Source organism: Hippopotamus amphibius, chromosome 8 (genome assembly GCF_030028045.1).
Source record: "Hippopotamus amphibius kiboko isolate mHipAmp2 chromosome 8, mHipAmp2.hap2, whole genome shotgun sequence".
NCBI lineage: Eukaryota > Metazoa > Chordata > Mammalia > Artiodactyla > Hippopotamidae > Hippopotamus > Hippopotamus amphibius.
Window position 1 is genome coordinate 103,726,914 of NC_080193.1, and position 19,198 is coordinate 103,746,111.

At 39.0% G+C, this 19,198-nt stretch overlaps 1 protein-coding gene across 3 annotated transcripts; it reads right to left on the bottom strand.

Moving 5' to 3' along the window:
• Positions 1 to 4,992: 4,992 nt before the first annotated feature.
• On the bottom strand, positions 4,993 to 18,281 carry BZW1 (basic leucine zipper and W2 domains 1). Of its 3 annotated transcripts, none has more exons than XM_057746293.1 (12): positions 18,147 to 18,281; positions 16,860 to 16,933; positions 14,577 to 14,753; positions 12,517 to 12,611; positions 11,482 to 11,547; positions 10,721 to 10,856; positions 9,859 to 9,968; positions 9,541 to 9,711; positions 8,937 to 9,083; positions 8,318 to 8,456; positions 7,071 to 7,193; positions 4,993 to 6,670 (listed from the first exon to the last, which is right to left on the bottom strand). In XM_057746293.1, exons 2-12 carry the CDS (start codon positions 16,921 to 16,923, stop codon positions 6,639 to 6,641), a joined length of 1,260 nt encoding a protein of 419 aa, XP_057602276.1. In that variant the 5' UTR covers positions 16,924 to 16,933; positions 18,147 to 18,281; the 3' UTR covers positions 4,993 to 6,638. The 3 variants fall into 3 exon arrangements, with proteins under 3 accessions (XP_057602276.1, XP_057602277.1, XP_057602278.1); XM_057746294.1 differs by having other exon boundaries at positions 18,086 to 18,202; XM_057746295.1 differs by lacking the exons at positions 12,517 to 12,611; positions 16,860 to 16,933; positions 18,147 to 18,281 and having other exon boundaries at positions 14,571 to 14,654.
• Between the last annotated feature and the right edge of the window lie 917 nt (positions 18,282 to 19,198).

The window sequence follows — 19,198 nt, forward strand, 5'->3', positions numbered from 1 at the left end:
CATTGGCAGATGGATTCTTAGCCACTGCACCATCAAGGAAGTCCCCACCCAGAGTTTTTTTTCTAGAACCACTTCTGGTACCAATTCTTTGTAGCCAGGAGACAACAAAAAATCTAGTTGTTTTAACAGAGAGATTTAATATATTTTTAAAGCAAGAACTAGAGAACTGAAAAGGCAGAGGGAATACTGATGTATCCCAGAGGTAGTAATTACAAGAAACAGCAATCATCTCTATGGCTGGGGGTAAAAAGGAAAGATGTTAGGATTATTAAAAGTTAAAGATTTAGAAGAGAGCCCAAAGAGCTGGGATTTAGCTTTGGGAGGGGCCCTTACTTGGCTAGTACTGGAGCCTTGAACTCAGAGAATGAACTTCACAGAGCTGGGGGCAGACCTTTGAGAGGAAAATGCCAGCTGGCTGGGGCTGGCATCTCTGAGAGTGACCATAATAAGCCTGATTCTGGTGGTGTGGGGAAACTGTAAAATGGAACCAAGTGCTGCCAGGGTGAAGGGCCACTGCTGTGGTGACACTGACAGGAACAGGAAGCAAACAGGAAGGAGCAAGACCTTCTTCCTCCTCCAGTCTCCCTTTAGAACCCTCTATAGGCACAGCCTAACTGGGAACCAGATGACACATAAGAACATAGTCAGCAGAGTTCCAGTCCTAGCATCACATAGGATGAAAGGGTGTGTCCCAAGCTGAGAGATGATAGCTTCATAATTGGCACATTACCACTTGATTTTTTTTTTCCTATGATGATGGATTTGGATTTTCTCCTTGAGTGTATTATGGCCATTTTTTTCCTCCTTTTCTATTTTCAAATATTTATTTGGCTGTGCTGGGTCTTAGTTGCGGCATGCAGGATCTTTTAGTTGCAGCATGAGGAATCTTTTAAGAGATTAAACTAGAGCATGTGGGATCTAGTCCCTTGAACAGGGATTGAACCTGGGCTCCCTGCATCAAACTGCAGAGCCGTCTTGGCCACTGGACCACCAGAGAAGTCCCATCAAGCACCTCTATTTTAAATAGATTGTAAACTTTTCAACCATTCCATAAGATAGGCATCATTTGGTTATCACAATTCTTATTTTACAGATGCAGAAAAGGTGGCTTTGTTTGATGGTGAGGGCTTGCAAACCATATTTTGTCCAGTGTAATTTGTCTCTCATGGTATTTGAATGACAGATTATAGCCCTTGAAAGTGGACTCTCCAATCTGCTAGCACCTCCAATGTCCTTGTTTTGCATTCACCTCACTCTTGATTTCCTGCCTCCTCCCATAGGCCTGAATTTTGGCACCCAGTCCCACTCACCTCCATAGCCTTAAACTCAGCAGAGCACCCAATATGCATGTTTATTGACTGACAGCCTCTAATCTGTCCTGGCCACATTAATCATAGCAACCCTAACCACTGAACAGAAATCTTGGATTAATCTTGTTTAAAGAAAAGTTGCTTCTAAATATTTAAATATTTGTAATTTACACAACAGCCTTCATCCTACATGCAAATATCCCCAGCAGTTCATTTTTTCATACCTTCAACTTCAGTATTCTAAACCAGGAAGGACTGGATTTGTTCTCATTTCTTTGCTTGAAAGTTTAATGCTTACTACCTGACAAATACTACTGGATACTGGGAAGGCAGATTAAAGAATTATGCAGGGCCCTCCAGGCAAAGGCAGATCTTAAAACTGTTAAATTACATTTGCATTTAAACACTACCCTAGCTGTTAATAGATGCTGATGGCTTGAATTCAGGTGACGGGCACTGGAAAGAAGTGATTTTGTAATTGAAATGGGCAGGATTTATCTGTTACATGTGAAGCGTGAAATGGAAGGGACCTGAAGCTTTTTGGAGAGGGTAGATGGCATTACCATTTTATGAAGTGAAACACTGGCATTTTTTGAAAGTGCACATGTTTGGATGGGCGTTTGAAGTACACATGAGCCAAACAAAAGCAAACATTGTCTGGAGAAGAAAATTCTGAGGGCACGGGCCTTTTGTAGGTATTCTGAACAAGAGGGCAAAACAGAAAGGACCAGGACAAGGACTGAGTGTTAACTAACTCCAGCACTCAAAGGTTATTAGCATACATACCAATCGTTGTTTTTCTCTTTACATTAATAAGGAGTCTCATGAAATTTTATTCAATTTCAAAGGTACAGACAAGAAGCAAATTTCACAAACACAGAAATAATGCAGCAGTGTAATTACTGGCTTGGATGACTGTACTTGAGGTTGTTCAGAGTGCCAAGAACTACCTGGATTATCAGCTATCCAGCTTTCTCCACTCTTCAGCTATTTGTCAAGACATAATCCATTAGTCCTAACTAGAGTGGAAGTGAGGTGTATTTACAGAGATAATATTTTATTCTTAAGATGCCAGAGAATGTAGAACATCTTTCGGAAGTAACAGAGGCTTCAGTCTGTAAGTGGGTCACATATTTCCCCAACAGGTTTACCTCTACATCAACTTGAAGCACAGCCTTCAGGATTACAGCTTAAAAAAATGGTTTAAACTGTTTTCATCCTAAAATATTTTTAAATCGTTACACTGACTGGAAATTCCCTGAAATAAAACAGCTCGATTATATTTGATAACTTTGTAGCACCCCAAATTCATTATACACATTTAATGCGTAGTTCTGCACTAATATGACCATAAACATTCTAATCATATCATAGTTGAGTAAGATATTGGTCCCTCTAGATGTCTACAAAGCAAAGGGCTGAGCAGATTTGTTGCCACTGTCTCCTCTAGGGCTAGCACTACAGTAGGCACAAGCAGCTGAGCTTTTACTTTAAGGTTATTAAGAGTTACTAAATTGACCGTGATTGAGTGAATCTGTAAAGTAGCCTCACATTTTAATTCATTAAAAGGTGAACTGAAATCTTAGAATAAGGATAAAAGGACTAGAAGTGCACTGGAAAATTCAAATGATTGGACTTGATATGGCTACTAATAGCCCATAGTGAAATAGAAGGAAAAAAAGTGGGGAGAGGAAGGGAAAGGAAGCCTTTCTAATCCACACCAAATTTCATACAATTATACATAAGATTGTGTTTAGGTACAAATCTGCTGCAATTCAAGTTTTTAGACAAGAGTCCAATTATAAATTATTTTGAAGTTGAAAGTACTTATCACATCTTCTAGATACCACTTTAACCAAGCCTTCTTAAAAACTTATTTCTTAATTGTATTTTAAACCATTAGGCCTTAGTAGGCTGGTGAATAGACATATTCTATATCAATACTAGAGAACTAATACTTTACATGAAAAATCATAGCAAGGCAGTTTACCAGAATTCTCACAGAAATGCGTTATTAGCCTATTTTACATGGCACCTGTAAATAGCATCTGAGGAAATTTTTACAAAGGTTAATTCAGTAGTCTAGGTAATAATGTACACTAAAACTTTGGCATCTATGTTACACTTTAAATCAACCAATAAATAGTTCTATCAGTTCCTGCAAGCAGCCTACCCGAATACGACAGTAGACTCATCAGTAAAATTTCAAACACATTTATCAACATGTTATAACCAACAACTTTAATTAAAATAAATCATTCACCTAGGATTTTAACTGATTTTTAAAGATGAGAAGAAACCTGAAGATTCTATTTATGATATATTTATAAACCAAGTAAGAATCTGTCAAGACCTCCAAAGCCAATGGGAAATGATTTGTCTGATGCCTATGGTGGGAAGGGTGTAAAGCACGGCTATTAAAAGATGGTGACTGGCAGAAAACAAACTTCTATTTTCTAGTGACCCTGGCAGAAAAAAATACTGCTTCAGGATCTGGACACACATAAAGATGTGTCTGCCAATGCAAATGTCTATCACTAGGTCCCCTCCCCTTTTAAAAAATATATATATTAGGGTACACATTCTCAAATGGGGGTGGTATCACCCCCAAGTAGGACCAAAAAACTCCTTACTCTTTTCATGTATAAAGCAGATACAATACATATATAGCATATCTATGATATTAAAATTCATTGGGGGAATTCCCTGGCAGTTCAGCGGTTAGGACTCCATGCACTTTCACTGCTGAGGGACCAAGGTCAATCCCTGGTTGGGGAACTAAGACCCTGCAAGCCACACAGTGCAGCCAAAAAAACTCACGGGTGTACTATTAGAAAAGAAAGTTTAAAAGGCTTTGAGGGTGGGGGTTGATGAGAAAAAAGCTTTAAGAAACACTGAATTAGAAGTAAATCTCTCAGTCACATGCATTTCTTCTCCCCCATCATCTCTAAGCTATGTCAAAATATCCTGTGGCATTTTTGGTATTTGGAATTTTCAGAAGGACATAATGTCTCTAGGACAATACTCCCAGAATAATTAAGATTAAGAAACCTATTATCAGCTCTAAAAACACATTTAATTATGCCATCTAAGAGGAGACTTATCCTTAGAAACTGACACCAAGCTAGGAAAATCAATTAACACTTATCTGATAATTACAAGCACAATCTTAACATCTATATTAAGAATTACATATTTTGGGGTTGGCACTGGCAGCTGAGAATCAAAATTGCCACTTAAAATTCAAAATGAAAATGTGCTAAGTCTTTTTAGAAAGCATTCCCTTTCTTTACAGTATACTGTCACAGGTGACTTATCTATTTACTGTAATATTGTAGTTAAGTAAACACTACTTTGTCACTATGAAGGAAAAAACTGATCAAAGATCATAATGTAGTTCTGGAAGACTACACTCTTTCACTATACACAGTATATAATAAACAGGGTACACTCTGTACTGCAGTAACATGCAATGATTTGGTTGTAGAAATGTTAGTGTAGTTTCTGCCACATCAGAATTCTGTGTAGGTGTTTACAGTTTGGGAGTCTTAAGGATGAAAAGAGCAATTATTTAATGCTTACACAGTAGAGACATCTGAACGCATAACATACAGTTACCACTAGGTATTAACATGGAATTTACAAAAAAATAAAAAATTAAAAAAGAAGACTGACCTATATAAACCTAAGTGTAAGGATGGACTTTATTTTTTTTTTTAAAAAGTCTTTTGAGGACTACAAGTTACAAAGTAAAAGCAGACCACTATGTAGAAACCTAGTGAATACATTTTGCCAGGTGCATGACAACTTTATCAAAGTCATTCATTTAACAATTTCACTGCCTTCACTGCTATCAGTTATAATACTCTTCTTTACAAGATTATACCTTTATTTCAAACTATATTACATGTTACTCCCTCAAGATAAACTTTTAAACACCAAATTCTTGGCTCATAAGAATGGCACCTCTGAAAAGGACAATTCTCAGTCTCTGGTGGCATTATTCCAAGCTCATTTCTTTCACCAATCAAAAAAGCTTTCAAAATGTTCACTTTTAACATGAAGTCTTTCCACCAAAAAAGTGTGGCCACATTTTGTTTTCTAATGACTACATATAAAGATGGGTAGCAGCAAGAAAAGAAAGAAGGAAATTAAAATGCAGCCATTAAAATAAATGGAACAACTCTGTACAAGAGAGATTTGGCTCATGGCAGTTTAAAACACTGGCAACCAGGGTAAGTTAAATAGCCAGATGCTTGAATCATAAATGAATCTGTGAAGAGAATGAAGCTGGTCCAGTATGACCAAGTAGAATATATCATTATCACTGCACTTCATTCTTTACCACAAATACTCTAAGCCAACAGGAAATATGAGTTAGAGTCCCAATTAGAACATGGCGACCACTTTTCTTTCAACAATTTTTCTGGCTTTAGTACAGTCATTTGCTTTACTGACACTATTTTGTGAGTCCTTTCTTACCAATCTAAGTGTATGATAAGTGTAAAATACTTTAAATGACAAGGCTTTTCCAAGGTATATTTGAAAATGGCTGTATGAAAAGAATATACATTTGTTTTGTCTGGAAGGAAACAAACGGAATGCAGAAGTTTCTCAATGAGATAAAGCTCAACCTTTTTCTTCCCACCATCTCTGCCACGTACAATTTCCCAAACACCTCACTTTCAAGTTTGTTCTCCATGGCTTCATTTTAAGGAATGAAAATCAGAGAGCAAACAATTGAGCTCAAGTACATCTGGGGTTAAAAATAAAATAAAACATTAATGTGCAAGCAGTGGTCCAAATACTCAAGATTCATGTTAATGAATTCAATTACTGTATGAGATTTTCATTGATGAGCAGGGCTTTGGGCATACCAAATTATCACACAAATCATTGCCTTCTGAGACTTTGGATACTTTTACAGTTTAATTTGCAAACAGAATTTTTATAACAAATTATTTTTAACCAAATCATATCTTGAAAACTGTTTATATAGAAAACCCAGGGAATAAAGTGAACTGTTCATTGTGGAAGGCCTTAAATTACATTATTACAGTAGAAAATACAGGAGGTAGAAGATAACTGAAAAGACTAATGCAACATTAGATTCAAATCTATAGCTCCTGTAGCTACTTAAAACATGGTTTTAGAAACTAAATCCAACATTTCCAGTAACCATAGAAACAGTTAAAATAAAATCTGCCATGAAAGCCCTTATATCATGCTTGATATAGGGAGGTAGGAAGATGTAAGAACCAGGACACATGAGACATGACACTTTATCTACAACTCCTGTTTGCTTTACTGAGGGTGTAGTTTCAAAATTCAGTCACCTTCTTCAGCTTCAGACTCAGATTCTAGAAAAGGGGAAAAGTGCAGTCAAGCATTACATATCAGAAAGCAAAAGTTCCCATTTATAATTTTATTTAAGGAATTTTATTAATAATGCCCTACTCATATAAGGAGAATATTGAAAAGTATTCATTCATAAATCTCAAAATTCATAAGTATTTATTACATATTTTCAAAATTTTCAACTTTCCTAAGGATGTTAGTATTATGAAAATACTTAAAGTCTAGTTTTCCTCACCTGCCTTAAAGTAAATGAGTTTTTCCAGGTCTGTCATAAATGAACAAAAATCTGTACTCTAGGTACAAAATGGTATCTGAATGAAAGGCAACATGTAAGGACATATTCTTGGCAACATTAAAGTAAGTTCTCATGCTTTACCAAACTGCACAAATGAAAAGACTTACCTTCTTCAGCATTTTTGAGCCACTCTACAAACTTTTTCATTTGTTCAAGGAAGACACTTTTCCCCTTGGCAACATGTGCATCTTTATACCACTTCAGAATGGGTTCTTCACTCAGAACTTCAGCTATAAAGACAAGAGCAGTCTTTACATTCGTGGAATTTCCATGTAGTACTTCTCTAACTTAGGCATAGTTAGAAACCCCTTAAGGTGCAAATGCCTTCAAGGCAAAAAAGATCTTACAGAGAAGTAAAGTAAAGACAATTATTTTTGTTGCTTACAAAATAAATCTGTATTCAGAACACTCTCTTAACTGGTTTCTTCAACAAATTAATTTTTAAAGATAAGCAGGAAAGATGAAATGAGAACCCTACATTAAGAAAATTTTTATGGCCCCAGAATTTTGGAGCGTTAGCTCGTCTGGGTCCGCCGGCTCAATAAACCTGAGTTCTCCAAAAAAAAAAAAAAGAAAGAAAAAAAAATTTTTTTATTAACCTATCATCAGGAAATCAACCTTATTAAACCAGTGATTCTTTCAACTGAAGGCAATTTTATCCCCTGGGGACATTTAACAATGTTTACGGACATTCTTGGTTGTTACACTGGGGAGAGGTGCTACTGGCATTTATTGGTCTGATGCCAGGGATGCTGTTAAACACTCTACAATGCACAGGACAGTCACCTACAAAAGAGCTATCTGGCCCAAAACAGTAGTACCAAGGTTGAGAAATCTTGTGATAAATGATCAGGGATATTTGATAGATAATTCTTTAATTAAATGAAGATTTCTAAGATCTATTTCTAAACAACCTGAGTGTCAGAAGTGAAGGCTTACAGATACTTTAAAGAAACCTAACCACAGGTTGATAAACACTGAGGCACAGGGTCCTGAGAGTTCATTAACCCTATCCTTTAAAAAAAAAAAAAAAAAATTCTGGGGATGCAGGTAGACCTGTAAATTTAAAATATGGGAACCAACAAAATCCTTTTGTCTGGGGAAGAGGACTAGTAGAGTATAGGAGGTTGAGGCCTCGTCAAGAAGGCTTTAGAATTCAACTTGTTAATGAGGTTTAGAGATGTTTTAAAGATAATACACTAAAAAGTACCCAATTAAATTAGAGACAACTCAGTGCCATGATTAGCGTAAAATATTTTAGGGTGCTAATGTCCAGAGAACTACTTATTAGAATTATTTTGAGTCTTCTATGGTTTTTGTTAAATATATTTACAAAATTCAAAATTTAAATTACCTTTATAAAAAAGCACCACTATTTTCTGGAAGGCTTTCATGAAATGAATGTTGTCATAGCAATACTCCTGAATCTTCAGTAACAGAGTCAGCTCAGACTGACCTTGAGTTGTAAAGGCAGCAAGTAGAGGGCTGTATTGCTTTTAAAGGGAAGGGAGAAAAGATTTAGTCATTCAGTACAATGACCATCCATTACAAATTTCTAAAAGACAGAACATAACTCATCTTTTACAATCACCGTGAATTATATATTCTATTTAGTGGAAATTAAAAAAAGCAATACTATACCAAGGATTCCAGATAACTGTGAATACAATGTTAATATTTTAAAGGGGAAAAAAAAAAGATCCATTTTCCAATATTCTTACAAAAGCAAACACCAAATTACAGGTTTAAGCTACTTTTAAAAACACGTGTTTTTAACTTGTGAGCCAAAGAAAGCCCAAGTCAGACTTTTTAAAAGCTTATCATCAATAGTTAATATGTTATTTGTCTACTTACTGGTGGTTTATCACCCGGAACCACAGGATGTGATAAATCCTTTTAGAAAAGTACACTGACAGTTCACTTATCCCCACTTACAAGAAGAATAATGTATTATCAAGGCATAGTTCTAATACCTTCAAGTGCTTGATGGCTTGCTCCGCTACAAGCTCCTCTTTTTTGTTCCATTCCACGGTACTCATTACACTGGACCACACTATTCCGATAACAACGGGTTCTGGGATGTTGTTTTTTTTCATCTCCTCCTTGACATACAAAATTATCTGCAAAAGAATCCAAATTTAGTACAGAAATACATTTTGATATGTAGATACTACACATACTACACATCAAACAGACCTTTTACAAAAGCATAAACACCTTTCCATGCAACTAGCTTTGACCATGACACCACATATAATCACAGAGCTTTTAGAATGAGAAGGTATGGACTTCTAGTTCAAACCTTATATTGCACATAGTCAAACTACCTAGGAAAACACCAAGATGGAAACAAAAGGTCTATTGGCTTGCACACTACAAAATCCCCAGGTGTTGTGATTTCTAGGCACCTGTAAGGCAGTGAAAATGAAAAAGACTGAGGCAATGCCCCAGCATAACATTCTACAGCTATTATTAAAACTTGCTTTGGTGAAATAGTCTAAAGTTTCTCAAATGAGTAAAAATTTTCTTTGCCAGAAACTTAGCCACATAAAGACAATTTAAGTAAAAATATCTCACATCCTTAAATGGATCACCACGGGACATCTGTTCTTGAAGTTCTTTCTGGAGTTCCTTACGAGCTCCTATGGTTTGCTGATTCCGAACATATTCTGAAAGTTCTTTCAAGCCTGCCTCAGTAAAATACTTTGTGAAGTGTTCAACGCTTTGTTTATTGGCAGGAAAAAGTTCCTGAAAGGAGAATTTAATCTGGTTAATTGGTCTTCAAACCAGATTACAAAAACACATTTCCTCTTTTCACAGATTAAAAATGGGAAAGTTGCCTATTACACTTTCCTTAAGTGCTGGCAAGAATGTAAAGAATGAAAAGTTACAAACCATCAGTCTGTTATCCATGCTCACTTTCCGAAGACTTGCAGCTACCGCATTGATATCTTTTTCATTTATCCATGATTTAAAGAGCTTTACAGCAAAAGCTGCTGAAACCCCTGTAGAAAAACAGAGCTTACTTAAACAGAAGTACCTTCCTGGATTTCAATGACCGTATCTCCCCATTTTCTCCCTCTGAGGTTCCTCCACACGGGATTACTCACTTTAATCCCCAAACCTACCCCTGAACGTCTCTCTGCCACTGCTTACCATTCCACTCGAATTTCTCCATTCTATCATTTGCTAGCTGTGTATTGTTAGTCAAGTTAAACTGTTTTCTGACGTGTAAAACGAGAGTAACAGTTCTTAACACTTGACAGGGTTGTTGTGAGAATTAAAATAAGGCATGTTAAATACTCAGTTCTGTAAGTTGTAAAAAAGGTTAGCTTTTAATTACTGTTCAGAATAATTTAACTGTGGAAATCACAAAAGGGAACTTATTTTTCTCTTCAGCTTGCCATCTTCCCTAATGTCATTTTCTCTATTCAGTACGTTCCCAAGTCTCCCAATTGGAATTAATCTTTCTGGATTTCCATGGCACTTCTATTTTTACTTCACAACCACATTTTGTCTAGACCCTGGATATTTTCTGTATGTCTAAAGAAAGTCATTAAGCCTAAATGCCAGAGGTATACACTAAATGACTAATGAGTTGAAATGAACCAATTAAATTTGAGGATAGTTAAAAAACAATTACACGAGTCAAATCTATATAAACTATATCCTAACTTTTATATCAGTTCATCTTTTATGCTCTTATCTACCCCACCCTCTGCCAACTAAAGATCATCCTTTACTAAAGGTTGCTTACCTTCTTTAACCAAATTCTCATTATAAAGGCTATTAAGAATGGATGCATTAAGTGTCCCATTAGCCAGAAGAACACCAGTCAACATAGCCAGCTTGTTCCTCTCCGACTCCGAAAAACCCTTTAAGAACAGCAGCAACTATAAAAGTAAATAGTTAACGGTTAAAAGAACAACTGCATTATATAAAGAGAAGCAGTAAAGCATGTTATATTGGTTAAAACTGTGGGCTCTGGGGTCTAACCACCTGTTCATATCTCAGTTATAATACTCACTAGCTGAGTGATCTTGGGCAAGATACCTAACCTTTGCGTCAGTTTCCTCATGTTCAAATGTGGATAATAAAACTTGCTTCACAGGGCTTTTGAGAATATTAAATGAGTTAATAATTAGAATAGTGCCTCATACTTGTTAAACGTTACTATTAACCTTACCAAATTTTCTGTGCACCTGTATGTAGAATATCTAAGACTCAGCAAGTACGTTAAATTTCTCTTTGTCAATGTATTTAGCTCTGATCTGCTACCCTCTGTCTTCTGAACAAACCTCACTTGGATTTTTACCCCTTTGCTACTTGTTTGGACACAGAGCTAAGTAAGGCACAGTGTATAGCAAACTAAACTAAACGATATACCACCAAACTTCATTTCAAAGACAGCCGATCTGAAGATCTAAAATTGTCTCAAATCTGTGACAGAATTAGGATTTAACATTCCCCTCTTTGGCCCTAACCTCTTGTTTTCCAAAAGCATACTGATGCTCATACCTTTTTAACTTCATCTTCAAAACCTTTCTCCAGGTATTTGTAGCGCCTGATTAACTTGTTAAAAACCTGTAAGAACAGGAAAGGAATTGAAAGACAACTTCATATATATAAATGTCAGATTCCCAAAAGATCTAAGTCAGGGCAACTAAGACCTCTCCACAGTCAGTATGTCTAGAACAGCAAAGAAGTGAACCTTTCATCATATGTTTAAACCAGCTTGGGAAGTCTGTCAATTCCCAAATCCTACAATATACCAATACATTTAACACTTCAATCGCCACCCCACAATATCGCCCAATATTGCTTTTAATGTTCAATATCAAAGTATGGACTAATTATTGCTCAAATACAAGTCACCCATTAGTAGGATATTAACAGAATAAGATCATAAAATATAGTTCTACTTTCCTAATGACACAGCGATAACAATCTCTAGGTTTGATGCACTTTAATTCTTTGCTTATAGTAACACAAGCATAACTATGCATGAAACTTTCAAATGAGACTCTGACTGATAAAGCAGCTAAGCCACCTATAACTAATTCACCTTTGAAAAGCTACATGCAGGGACTTCCCTGGTGGCAAAGTGGTTAAGAATCCGTCGGGAAGATCCCACATGCCTCGGAGCAACTAAGCTCATGTGCCACAACTACTGAGCCCGCACTTCGCAATGAGAAGCCACTGCACCATGACTAAGAGTAGCCCCAGCTCGCCACAACTAGAGAGCCCGCAGGCAGCAACAAAGACCCAATCAACTCCTAGCCCCACCCCGCCAGATCTACATGCAGAATAGTTCAGTGATGAAAATCATGACAGGGAACTGATTTTCCTTGAGCTAATTCAGTTTTTTCCTATTTTGTTTTCAACACATTTTTAAGTTTCTAAATCATCATACTGCACACCAAGAACACCTCTAAACCTTCAGCTCAAATTCCTTCAACCTTCTACCAGCAACCTCTTAAAAGCAGACTATTCCTTAAACATCAGTCAGTTGGAAAACAGCTAATTGAAATAATTATGTAAAATTTCATTTACCTGAGCAAATGCTTGCATGGTCTCTAGGTCTTCTTGTGCTGCAAACACACAGACATCTGTACGCATCATGTCATCTGCCAGTGTACCACCTGGGGCTAAGATATATTTTACAAAAAATTTGCAATGACCTTCATTTAAAATTAGTAATTATTTCAATCTTACTTTCTTTTAAAATTTAACTTAATTTTTTTTTATGTTTCAGGTGTACAGCATTATAGTTCAATATCTGTTTATATTAGTCAATCTTATTTTCTGTAAGGATTCTCATAAAATAAAATAATAAAAATTCTGAGATGATTTGAAAGCAAAGTCAATTTCTCAGTAGGAACATGGCTGATTGGTTCAATAATAAAGTGAAAACCATTTATTGGAATAAATAAAATAACCCTCTTCAGTAACCCAATGAAATTCACTGCATTAACTCACTCAAGTGGAGATGTTCAGAATTGGTTTTGACTTTCCATACAGAAAACAACCTATCATAAACTTCTTTTCCATAAGAGGCTGGCCTATAAAATCTTGCAAGTTACAGACTTTATCTTTTAGATACATTCATAAGTATTTATGGATAAAATGATGTCTGATGTATACTTTAAAATACAGGGGTGGAAGCACAGGTAGACTAAGACCGTTAAAAACTGTTGAAGTTGGGTAGCAGATCTGAAGTTTATTATACTATTCTCTCCAGTGTGTGTTTGAAAATCTCATTTTTACGACTCTTTAAAAAGAATTTTAAAACTACAAATGGTACAACAAAAGAGATACTCATCTGACTAGGCATTAGAACACATGAACATTTAAGTCCCCAGTTCCACCCCTGAGCAACTGTTTGACTATGTGAAAGCTACTGAAGCATCTCTAAGCCTCTGTTCTGCATGTATACAAATAGAGTTCTGATTCTATCAGCTTGGCCTGAGGTTCAATACAATGTTACTACAAAAACATTTTGGAATACCTTAAAGAGCTATGGAAATGAAATTACCAGCATCATATGAAGACATATAACTAAGTTGCACATTCTGTTAAGATACCCTGAGCTGCTGAGGATGGAGGCAGGAATAAATCAGAGCAGGGCTATGCGGTAGAAATACAATGTGAGCCACATAATGTAATTTCAAATCTTCTAGTGGCCATATTAAAAATAAAATGTGAAATTAATTTTAATATACTTTAACCCAATACATCAAAAATACTGATTTTAACATTTAAGTATTCAAAACATTATTCAGATGGCTTACATCCTTTTTAAACAATGTCTTTAAAATCCAACTTGTATTTTACATTTTCAGTACCTCTCAATTTGTACTAGCCACATTCTAAGTGACTGAAAGCCACATGTGGCTAGTGGCTAATACACTGAAGAGTGCAGGATTAGGAGTCTTCAGGTATACATTTGTCCTGGATTGGTTCCAGGACCCTCATGGATACCAAAATCTGCAGATGCTCAAGTCCCTTATATAAAAGGGCATTGTATTTGCATATAACCTACACATATGCTTCTTCTGTATACTTTAAACGGTCTCTAGGTTACTTATAATACTGAATAAAGTGTAAATGCTAAGTAAATAGTTGGAGTGTGGGAAACGCAAGTTTTGCTTTTTGGAACTTTCTGGACCCCCCCCCCCCCCCCGCCCCTCCCCGGGAATATTTCTGATTCCTAGTTGGTTGACTCATTGGATGCAGAACCCTCAGATATGGAAGGCTGACTATACACAGTATTTGGTAAGACAGAACAAGAGCTAGGCATGTCTTTATCAACTGAGAGTGTACAAACACAAGCTGGAAAAATCACTGATGGGAGATGTAGAGACTTATGTATCAGACAGAAAAGTCTTCCCCAAATGTTATGATTCTGTAACAGATTTCAAATATGAAGGTAGACAGAGCAAGGTATCTGCAGGTTTACTATAATTTGAGAAGAAAAAAATATGAAAATCCTAAGGGGGTTAAAAAAAACAGAAACAAAGCCATCCTGATTTGATAGCTTTGTCAAATAGCTCATATTCTGGATTCTACATAATCCCCATATAACACACTTCCCATAAGACCCAGACACTTACCCAGCATTCCACCAGCCACCAGAATGTCAAAGAGTGTTTCTGCATATCGGCGGTAATCAAGTTTTGCTCCAGAAGCATCAAGAAACTTTGCTACTGCTTCCAAATCAGTACCAGTTTCAGTTAAGCCTTGAATAATGCAGTCTTGAAACTGAGTAGGGTCAAACCTCTCTTTTTCATCTGCGGGGAAAACCCCAAAACATTTAGTATTAAAAGGCTTACTAAAATGCCATGAAACCACAATCTATGAAGCTATGACTACTGAATAAGTTAACCACATTCATCACAATTTCACTTATTTCAATAGCTGGAAAAAACAAACACTACCTAGATTACCCAAGACCTGCAACACAAGCAAACACAATAGGAGACTAAACACCCATCCTTTGCAAGTGTCACCTCTGCAAGTGTTAAGACAGGACTGCCTAATCACAAGTAGTGTGTGGCTTTTTTCCCACTATTTTTTTCACACAAGTCTCCTAAGTGAGCTAAATGAGCTGGTGTGTTCCTATTGCCAGGAGACAATTTCCACCTGGAATGCTCTTCCATTGCCTCTGAGCTTTTCTGAAATTTAGGATATCTTCTATACCTCAGGTAAATTTTACTTCTGAGTTAAATTTTGTCCAACTACTGGAGCTCTTGCTTTTCTTTAAATGCTCATAACACTTTCTTCGTAAAAAAAAATAAAAAACACATTTAATACTTATTAAGGTAATCTTTAGAAAGTACATTTATTAAGTATCCAATACATGACATATATAGTAGTTACGAGGAAGGGCTCTGGATTCAAACTGTGTGATGCAAATAGAGACCACCACTTAACTGTCTGAATTTGAGCAAAATTTTAAGCAAAACTTGTCTGGCCTCATTCTTCATGTATGAATTTCCCTGTGGTAAAATGGTGATTAAAAGTAGGACCTATCTCATAAAGTTGTGAATATTAAATGACATAAATAAAATAGAAAGCACTCTAAACAGTGCCTTGGGTACATACCTATCCTTCACTGTGCTGCTACCACACAGGGTAGGCTTTGATTTCCCTATCTAGGTTAGATGATATCTCAATTTCTACACAGGACTAGGGTAACCAACTCTTCCCTGTTTGCCTAGGACTTCCTTGTTTTTAGCACTGAAAGGCCCATGTCCTGGGAACTCTATTCAGGCCCATGCAAATCGGGATGGTTGTTCACTGTACCCAGGATCCAATCATCAAAAACTAGGAGGCCATGAGTGATCTCAATCTGGAATTGGGGAAGTGACATCTCTTCCTGATACTAACAACAATAATAAAACTACTTGATACTATATCTACACAAAGGCAGTACCAGTAATCCATATACTTGAGGATACAGGCTTTTCCATTACTGCTGAATTGCTCTGGTTTCCAACTTCTATTCCTCCTTTTGAGAAAATTTACTGGCTTAAATCTAAATGAATCTGCAAAGACTAGAATCAAATCACTCCTTGGTCTCCCTGCTATAAGAGGGCACGTTACACTTAAGAGATTATAAAAGATTCTGTTATACATATATCTCAAAAGTGTCTGCCACTGAGGGTAGAAAAACACAATTTATAACCAGTGGCCAACCCAGTTCTCTATTTTCTAAATCTTTCCTATAAGATAAAGTCAATATGTGCTTTTGAGCAACAGCATTGAAAAGTTTAGGGGTAAAATATTAAACCCAATACAAAATATTCCTGAGACCACATCTCATTTAACTTTGTATCACTACTGCAGTGCCTTGCTACAGAATTCAATATTCATCGAAGTCCCAATAACACATAAACGTAGTTAATATAATTCTCATACTTTTCTTACTAAGTCTGTGAGGAAATAGTTTCAAAAGACACTGCAATGTGAACTCTGTTCCATAATTAACTTCCATGGGTTAAAGTCTGAATTTTCTCTTACAAATGTTCGCAAAGTTTGGGTGAAACTAGTAATCACATCAGGAGCTCTCTTCCATAAATTCACCTTTTCCTTCAAGCAAAAGTTCTCTTAAATGAAATTTAGCTAATGAAAACACAGCCCAACCTTTTTTTTAAAGAGGCACTTTAGCTTCACAATAAAAAGACCATCCACTAGTCTGCTTAGATACATATATAGATAGATACCAAAATTTTACAGGCAGTAGAAACATTAAGGGTATATCTGAAATGGCAGTCAACTAGAAATTCAAGTTCCTTTCTGGTACTTTCTCTTTAGGTTTTAGTACTAAGCGATAGCCTGCCTGAGGAACCAAGATATAAAAGTTATTCTGGAGGTCTAAAGAGAGATATATTTACCTCTTTTTCTGGTTTTAAAACGCTGGCCTGATAGCGTTGGCTTTTGCTGCTTTTGATTATTCATAAAAGACACCCTAGGGGGGAAAAATAAGCCCTTAAAGATATCAGCGCCATAACATCCATTTTAAAAACAAAGCATCAAAGCTTGGCCTAGTCACACATAAACCACACAGAACACACACTTTCACCCTAGCAATAGACCTGGGCAAGCGTCAAAGAATTACCTTTACTTGAATTAAATTTAAGTTCAAAACTTTCATTTCTCCCTACAAAAAACCCTTTAAAGAAGAAATATGAAGTACGCTTTTAAATAACTTTACAGCGCCACAGCGACTAGCGGCAAATCACCCATCATAAACACAGTTTTTTAGTCTTCCTCTTTCCTCCTTAAATTCGCCTGCATCTTCCACCACTCTGAGCACCACAGAGGGCTAACAGAGGTGATCACCATCGTTAGGAGGTATCTAAAATATACATGTCAATTTAAAACCGCTATCAGAGGGCGAGTCCCTTCATCCGAGGGGCCCGGTTATCAGCAGCACCACCCTACTCTCGTCGTGCCCGTGACCGCAGCGGCCGCTTGCACCACTCTAGCCTGCAAAAAGGGCTGAGAGGCTGCCTAGCCTCCCCCCCTCCCCCGCCCCGGGCACATGTCTCCCCATCCAACCCTTCCCGCGCCTCCCGACCAGCGACGGATAACCCACTCCTGCCCAAGACCCCCTTGAGCACAGCGGGGCGCCTTAGGGGCTGCTCCCCGCCCGCAGCCCCTTCTCCACTGACCCCGTGGTCGGAGGTGGCGGCCGCCGCAAAGAGCGGACCACAGGCGCCGAGGCGCTTCGCGCCGGAGGCCCCGCCGCCCCGTACATCCGCCCGCCCTCCAGCGAAAGCAGCGGCGGTGGAGGCGGCCGCAGTGGTGGTGGCGGCTCCGCCGCCCCGCCCGCCGGCACCCCCCACGCGTACATCACCCAACAGAGGCCGCGGCCGCTTTGTTACCCAGGCCGGGCAGGGCCGCAGGGGGCCCTGCCTCGCCCACTGCCCCCGCCTGTGGCTCCGCGAGGCACACTTGGGCCCCAGGTTCCGGGCCGAGCAGCCGCCCCTCGGCCTCCCTGCTGAAGCAGCGGCCCCGACTTCCCGAATCCAGGCCCCGGATCTGGTCCGGCCTCATGCGGCGGCCTCCGCCCGGACCCATCTATACCGGGCCGCGCAGGACCTGCCGTCTCCCTCACCCTCTGCCCTGAGATCAGGGGCCGCAACCTCGGCCCGAGACGAGCGGTACCCTCGCCTCACCGAATTTAGGGCGAAGAGAAAAGAGCCTGAAACCCCTGAGGTGGCGGCAACTGCGGCGGAGTCTCCTCTGCGACCGGAACTAACGCGAGGAGGAGGAGGAGGGAAGAGGTGCCACCCCCGCCCCGGCCAGTCTCCTATCGCGAGATTTCTTCCTCTGGCGCCCTCCCCGCCCCTTCCTGATCGTGGCTCTGGGGCCTGGGATGGGAAAGGAGGCAAGGGGAGCTAGGAGGGTTTTCAAAAGCTCCTCATCCCTTTGTTGGAGTCCAGATTTCCCGGACACTTAGCCTAGAGTAGCCCATCTTCCTTCCACCGCCGTGTCCTCCGGACTCTTAGTTAGCACATGGAGGGGTTGGGAGAACGAATATCCCCCCACCACCCCTGCGGGTGCCGAGGAAGTTGGACAGGTCCGTCTCGAGTCCCTTCCCCACCGACCCCGCGACCCCTCCACTAGCGCCGGAAGTCGAGGCCGGAGGGCTGGGGCCCGCTGGGGCCTTTCGCGGGCCGAGGCCGAGTTTCCTGAGGGGTCCGTATCCGGTCTCTGCTCCGGCTGGGGTTGGCGGAACTTGCTCAGGCTGAGTCCGAAGCGCGTCAGCATTACTCTGGTGTGCTGCCTGGGTTGGGGTTGTGCACTGCGCCTCTTAGAAGCGAGGAAAATCCAGACGGGGTTGCGGCCGCCATTCTTGGAGTGCCCTCGGTAGTTCCCTTCTGAGTAGGATGGTTGTGGAAACTTGGACATCATCAGCATCCCACATTGCTGAGCCTTACCCTGATTTGGTAGATGTGGTGGGGGACCCAAGAATGTGCATTTCTAACAACGTCCCTGTGATGCTTAATGCTGCCGGTCAAGGGACCACATGTGAGAACCACTGAATTAGAGGATGTATCATCAGAGAGCTGGGGGACGTTATAAACCTGTACAAATACTGATGCACAGTGTCCCCAGGATCTAGCCTTATATTTTCATTCCGTTTGTACCTAAGTTTGCCTCTCCATCTTCTTTCTTGCACTCCTCCTACCAGAGAAACCCTGAAAACAGGATTTGTCCGTAAAAT

Coding starts and splice junctions, on each gene's coding strand:
- BZW1 (XM_057746293.1), bottom strand. CDS start 16,923: ATGAATAATCAAAAGCAGCAAAAGCCAACGCTATCAGGCCAGCGTTTT. Junction 11,548..12,516: donor CCATGCAAGCATTTGCTCAG/GTAAATGAAATT, acceptor CTGTTCTTACAG/GTTTTTAACAAGTTAATCAG. Junction 9,084..9,540: donor GTGGTGATCCATTTAAGGAT/GTGAGATATTTT, acceptor ATTCTTTTGCAG/ATAATTTTGTATGTCAAGGA.